Raw genomic sequence first — 7,500 nt, forward strand, 5'->3', positions numbered from 1 at the left:
AAACACCAAAAATGCCTAATACAATAAAAAAGAGAGAAAAAATGGGGGTTTCTATGGCCTCGTTAATGTTTGAGACAAAAGAACTAACGTGTACTGGATGATGCTATTTGGATGAATGTAGATAATGAAACACATAAAAACTACTTATCACTAAAACTGAATGATTATGCAACTACCTTCATGTTTTCAAACTATCAAATCCTATCTAATGGATTTCACAAAGTATACTGTTTATGATATGACATGTGAATAAAAGTGATGTGACACTGATATTCTGGGATATCTTTTGAGATACTGATCAGAGCAGGTTTGCACTCATCATTGCGCAACAGGAGAGCAAGGATTTTGTACTTTGAAATTCTGTTCTTTTTCCTTATTCCTCTTTAGTATTGTAATATTTTGTCTATTTAATATACATTGGACTAGTTTGGCACACTTCTCTAATTACCACTGTTGAGTATGCAAGATTATTAACTTTAAAAAACTCTATATCATATTTTTATTATGATGTTCTCCATCTTTTTCTCCCTGTCTTTCTTTCTCTGTCTGCAACTCCAAAATGAGCCCATTGTGTAATCTATCAGTCAAAGAAACATGATTCTGAACTATGTCGTAGATTATAAAAAAGAGACATGATCTTGAAACAACATCAACTGATATAATACTAACAAAATACTAAAAAGAAATTCTCACTGTAATTCAGAAAGGCTCAAATTACAATATTAGTTATACTGGAAATGTTCTGCATTTTACCAGCATCTTCTAGAGTTCTTTTACACATCTTAGACATTTTGTGATACTGCATTATTTGAGAAATAACACTTATGCAGAGCTTAAACTTTCGCTTACATATGTAATTCAACTTTTTTTATATATATATTTTGGACATGTAAAAGAAAAAAAAATGCATGTAAGCAAACTTCCTAAATAGAGTTTTTCACATTTTGCAAGTCAGCAAGTCATTTTTCTTCTCTCGGTGTCTCAATATTTTCAAAGTGAAAATGACATGATTTCACAAAAAAATGGTATGATATTGTACAGTGATGTTTTGTTGTATGAAAGGAAGCCAGAGATACAGCAGAGTCACCATGCATATGCTAATTAGGTTGAAAGAAAAATTCAACAGTATCCATCACTATTCATTGTAAAAGATTCACAGCCAACTAGCTTCATCTTTGTTTCTTTAGCTTTCTTCTTTTCTTCTCCCTCTTTCATTTCTTTCCACAAACTTCCATTTCATATTCAGTGTTTTTTTTTCATTATTTCTAAGCAAAATCTTAACAGACAAAAGAAGAAAACAATAAAGATAAATACACATTTTTCAATCCTATGTTTATTGAAAGAAATTTTGAAAAATCTTTTGGTGTCTCTCTACACCAAAAATGTAAATATTTATACACCTCTACATTCTACTTTTTATTTCATATGCATGTCCTATTTACTTTTTCTTACTGACTTTTCTCTCCCATTACTCATCAGGTCTGTGTTTCATTAGTTTTATTCATCCACCTGCATTTCCCCTTCTTGCTCTCCCTGATATATTATACCTGAGGATCTTACCACGATGCATAATTTTGGGGAATTTGAACATGGTGAATCATATAATAATAATAGTAATAATAATAATAATAATAATAATAATAATAATAATAATAATAACTTGACTGAATAAAAGAAAGGATAAAAAATAACAACTGCTTTCTATCATGAAGAAATACCTCATTTTATTTTTTATTTTTTTTGTCTGTTATTGGATATTTCTCTTCTTCTTGCCTAATTGTGTAAATAAAGTCCTAATTGTATATATATAACACTTGTCTTAAATTATTAAAAGTGATTCAGTTTTTTATAAACATTTCATAAATATTTAAACTCTGATTAATATTTTGATACTATACTTTTTGTGCAATTACTTGCTAAATTGCAAATTTTGTGACCTTTCATTAAATTTTACAATAAACATTTCTCAAAAACATTACTTCTGAAAATAAATAATAATATCAACTCTCTTTCCTTACAATTTTCATTGCCTCACACACATACATACACACAAACACACAATAAAAAAAATCTTTGTAGAACACCATATAACAGAAGCATGAAGCTCATTTACCACTTCAGAGGAATCTTAATTCTCAATTTTTAATTCTAAAAAAAATTGTGATTTCAAAGGGAAGTTTCACTCGCTGTCGAGATCATCTGTGTTTGCTGTGACCCAGGATCATCTTCCAGGTTGGCAATCCTCTGCTTCAGAACCCGGACCTTTGAAGGAAATGTAGGTTTAGTCCATAAGGTATTGGGAGAGCAATGTGAAAAATAATTTTATTCTAGGTTTGTTTGTTTTGTTTTTTTGTTTTTTTTTCTAAGGGCATAGTTTTCCTCTGTGATATGATATTATGTATCAATGAGTATACAGACACACACAAACATATATATATAAATACATATCTACCTATCTATCTATCTATCTCTCTCTCTCTCTCTATATATATATATATATATATGTATATTCAACATTGTTCAGAAAACAAACACACATACATACATATATTAAACATAAAAAAAAAGTGTCCAGTTAGATACAATAAATCAAACTGAAGACAGAGGTAAGGCTACCTGGTGAGCATGGCGGTCAACCATCCCCATCATCTGTTGCTCCATCCTCTTTACCTTCAATGCGTATTTCTTTTTTAGACGATCAACAGCCGTTAGCAAAGCTCTGTAAAAGAAAATAATGAATTGCAAAATCTAATTTTTGTATTGGAGTTATTGTACCATTTAACCTTTTTAACCAGTAATTTCATTATTTACTGTCAGGGATCTAGAAAGAGATGATACCTGGGTGATTTCAATATGCAAGATAATGTGAATATGAAGCACAAACTCACAGTATATATATATATGCTCATTTGTAATTAAAGTTGTTTAAATGAACATTTTATCAGCCAAAGGAAAAACACAAAAAAAGTAAGATTATGGATAATGAAAACAATATTAATAATAATAACAACCAAATAAGATAGGGCTACTCATGAAGTCTCATGAAATTTCTCACCCATTAGCCTTCTTAAGGTCGTTGATGAACTCTTGCGACTGCATATGCCGAGCTTCTGAATTTTTGGTCACCTTCTCTAGAGTCGTGACTAGGTCCTGGACACGCACTTTCAGCTGCCTTTCACGGCGTAATGCTTCCATGATTTCGGGTGATGATGAGTCGACACCACTGTCCCCTTCTCCTTCCACATCCTTTAGGGAGAGATGAGCATTGTGATGTTTGCAGGCAATAGTGATTATATATATATTAGCATCTGGAAATTTTTCACAGCAACTAAGTAAATAGAAAAGTATGCCATACTGTAAAAACAGTGTATCACATCATGTTGCATCAAAAAGATTTATAGAAAATAGTGAAAACAGAAAACTAATTATATTCAATTGAAAAATAATTATAATAAATTGTTATTCTAATTAGCAAACAACTATAATTGATGTATAATTCATATACAAGAATCTATGAAAAAATTCATACTATCATGATCAAGGATCAATTCAGTTTTCTAGAAAACTTATCAATAATATTACAGAACAAAAAATAGTGACGATAAATATTAAGTAAATAAATAAAAAACAAAATACATCATATAACATCTTACATTACTGCCATCAGGACGTGCTAGGGATAATTCAGATCTTAAATGGTCGATGGTCGCACAATAGGCAGCTGCTTGGGCTTCACACGTTCCCACCCTTAGCTCTAGACCTGCTTTCTCCCTTTCTATTAGGTATACCTATTAGAGAATAAGAAATATGTTGAGTCAAGAAGAGTATACATCTCCTGTAGAAAAGGTATCAAAATCACAAATATTTATCAGAAAATCAGAATTTTTTGTGTTTCTAATAAATAACCTATACTTTTCCTAAGCTGTTCAAAATCCTACAAGCAAATTTTGTAAATTAAATAATAATAATTAAAAAAAAAATACATTTTGTGTGATGTGACTCTCTGGTGGGTGGTGATGTATCATTTCCTTTTGAAATGTGACCCAATGGTATAGGTACAGGTCGGAATAAGAATTTCATTACTTTTTTCATTAATGGGTTTCTAATTCTAAGATGCTTAATATACTGGTTTATGAATCCAAATATAGTATAAATACAACAATCATTTTTTTTTAAGAAACTGTCAACAGTAATAATATTTAGGATAAAAATAACTGTTTTCTTTTTACAAACTTTCTTTTTTCATTCATTCTGTGTTCCTAACATTCTGAAAACACAACATACAGCCCACTAACACTTACACTTGCTATTTGCACTTGTATACTTTTTGCCACCACTGCAAAGTCATTTTTACATATTCCTTCTTATTTTTTCTAAATATAAAGCCTTGAGTGTAGCTCTACTTTGAATTTTCATCAGAACTCTCTGAAACTACCCACTGAGTGTATGATCAATAGTAGATCATATAACAAGGACATATGTGCTCCCACTAGTGTACATATGTTTTTAGGCACCCAACAGACTCTTCAAAACACCTTACAACCAGTCCCTCTTTTTGTGCTTGAGGTACGAGCTGCATCAGTTCAGTAAAGATTTTTCCTCTTGCAGTACGGAGGAGTTGGTAAAAACTGTTAAATCATATAGCATCTTCCCTGACTTCTCCATAAATAAGCTAAAAGGAAACCTTTCCACGTCCACCTCTCTCACCTGAGCTCTTAGTTCAGCCCGATCCTCCCTCATTGCTGTGAGTTCCTGCATCAACACTGCATTCTCAAGGTCCAGCTTGTGAGCATCATGAAGGCTGAGTGGATAATGCCGGGTGAGTGGATCTACATGGATTGACTCGAGTGGGAGAATGGAGGCTGCAACCTGACTTCTCTCTTCCCGCATTTTTCCGATAGTTTCTCGAAGGCGCTGTTCCTCTCCTCGGCTCACATCAGAGTCTACTCCACTTGATGTGGATGAGGCAGTGCTGAAAGAAAGAAAATTAAACAAGAATAAATACATAAGGTTTTGATATTCTTTACAGATCTTGCCTCATTCCAAAAGGGATATCCATTTTGTGTTAATACTAAAACTACATACAAAGTTTTTACAGATCTAAAGGCTTACATATGTATATGTATATAACCTCACAAGAAACACTTGTAAAAAAAATACTCATGAAATATTTCATTTTACATTTTTTTCATACTTCAATAGTAATCCATACACATACACCTGCACCCCCCCTACCATATACACATCACAATATCTATATAAACCAGTATGATTCAGTTAAAAAAAAATAACAAAATAGTATTTCACTATTGTTATAGGCAGATAAATGACACTGAAAAAGATGTACTATTCGGTACTAGTCTTTTTTTTTTTTCTTTGACTAATTTGCTGTCTTCTGAACAAAAATAATTATCACTCTTTTCACAATTTAGAAAAAGAAAAAAAAAATCTAAATAGCTACACACAATTTATACATCCTTAACTAATATCAGTGTATAAATCCACCATAAGAACCAATGGTGTCATATGGAGACAATAAAATTATCCATACTGGAAACAGACTCTTACCTTGTATTATGGCTAATACTGGCCTCATTCCAGTTTTCTGAATCATTCTGCATTCCGCTGGCCCTCTCCAGACGGGAAAGTAAATGCCGGGCAACATTTTCTGTCGACCTTCGTTGCTCCTGGGCTCTTCTTACAAGTGCCACAAGGTCTTCCTGGTCTGCAACACTCCCCCCTGTATTTCCCTTCACCCCAACACCCGCAGCTTTGCAACTGGCAAATAATAATGCAATCTCACTTTCCAGGAGTGCCACTAACACTTCATAGGCTTCTATAGTCTGGTCTAAGTTGGTCACTGCTAGTTGTAAGGCAGTCGAATTTGATTCATATTTCCCTATGAGAATACTCAAATGATCACAGTGTGCTTTCGATTCACTAAGAGTAATGGCCAACACATCATTCTGTGCTTTCAAATGATCCACCTTAGCATGCAGTCTCTCTATCTCCACTTCAAACTCCTTTAGTCTTTCATGAGGAGCTAGCGCACCTCCTGCAGTGGCAAGAGCATGGTAGAGCTCCTGGGCATCACTCTCTTCCTGAACTCCCGCAACTAACTGCTCCGCCACAGCAGTCGTCCACACGCCTACACTACTCAGGTCTGAGCCTGTTATTCGTTGGTCTCCACTTTCAGCCTGTGAAACAAATCATAAATAAGATGTATGCTTAGCTACAAATGTCACATTTTAACTGCATTGTTGTGGTTGATGATGCTGGTCATTGATCATTTTTTTGGTATGATTCTGACCAGCTTGATACATTAGCAATACAAGTTAATACTTGACTCCGGCAGGTCTGACTTTTCTATACACTAACTTTTCAAATCTTGTTGTTTATCTTCTGTCTTGGAATATTATTGGTCATTTTTAAAGCATTCAAATTAGATTTTTCTTATTAAGTCATCAAGTAGCAAACCAATAAATAAAAAAATAAAAAATAAAAACTGACATTTCTAATAGGAACTCTACTTTATTACATGGAAGAGCTGTTGTCACAGTTGGAAGCTCTCTGATCACTACTTTTTTATTAGTCAGTTACCAGTATCATTCATGTATATCATATTCTCAATATGAGCATATTATATATGTGAAAAAGATTTCTAAAAATAGAAAGCAGAAATAATCTAAAAACAATATGAAAATAAAAATATTCATACATAAATCTTTATTCAGACATGTGAATTGCAATGTGTAATGAAAACTGTCATTCATAACAGCCAATTTAATCATCTTTTTTATACTGCTATTTGAAACCTAAATGGGATTTATATATATATATATGTTTGTTTGTTTTTTTTCTAGAAAAAAAAATCATAAGATGAAAAAAGAAATTCTTATATTTACCATTCATGGTCAGACCATTCTGGTCTATTTTAAGTACCTATCCTGAACTTTGATATTCAATGACATGTTAATCTTATAAGAGGGGAAGTCTTCACAGCCATAATCGTTAAAGCATTCCTCAACTTACTTTCTTAAGACGAACCCTCTCCGCCAATCTGCATATAATAGGCGTTTCATCCTGAGTGGGTGTGTGGCTCTCTGGGGGTTGAGGGGAGGGAGAAGGAGACACTGTGCCAGGACCAGAACCACTGGGTGCCGATCCTCCTGAAGTGGCAGTGAAGGCAGCCAAGGGAGCTCCTCTTAACCCACGTACTGTGACAGCATCAGCGACTTGGGGTGACTGTGGTGGCATTGCTGGCTGCATTCTTTGATATTCGCGAAGCTGTGGAAAAAGTACTTGAGTGAGAAGGGGACTATCTAGGGGCATCATTTGGGGGGCTGGAGGGGCTTACAGTTAATTGGTTGTGTTCATTTTGCTCACCAACAATGCCTCACCCTAAATGTGTTATAGTTGGTACCATGATTGAATTGATGGCTATTATGTTCATGTACTTCATACTTCATACAACAAGTTATGAGCTGAGTTGGAATCTTA

At 33.5% G+C, this 7,500-nt stretch overlaps 1 protein-coding gene across 3 annotated transcripts in view; it reads right to left on the reverse strand.

Moving 5' to 3' along the window:
• Positions 1-86: 86 nt before the first annotated feature.
• LOC113809761 (colorectal mutant cancer protein) overlaps positions 87-7,500 on the reverse strand; it is a 186,856-nt gene continuing 179,442 nt past the window's right edge. For all 3 annotated transcript variants that reach the window (XM_070137985.1, XM_070137986.1, XM_070137987.1), the window contains exons 9-15: positions 7,033-7,287; positions 5,569-6,197; positions 4,708-4,972; positions 3,654-3,788; positions 3,056-3,246; positions 2,617-2,719; positions 87-2,262 (exon numbers count right to left, since the gene is read on the reverse strand). In XM_070137985.1, the coding sequence (XP_069994086.1) occupies positions 2,167-2,262; positions 2,617-2,719; positions 3,056-3,246; positions 3,654-3,788; positions 4,708-4,972; positions 5,569-6,197; positions 7,033-7,287 (1,674 nt within the window). In that variant the 3' untranslated portion in view covers positions 87-2,166. The remainder of the gene's footprint in view (positions 2,263-2,616; positions 2,720-3,055; positions 3,247-3,653; positions 3,789-4,707; positions 4,973-5,568; positions 6,198-7,032; positions 7,288-7,500) is intronic.

This window comes from Penaeus vannamei, chromosome 24, assembly GCF_042767895.1.
Source record: "Penaeus vannamei isolate JL-2024 chromosome 24, ASM4276789v1, whole genome shotgun sequence".
NCBI lineage: Eukaryota > Metazoa > Arthropoda > Malacostraca > Decapoda > Penaeidae > Penaeus > Penaeus vannamei.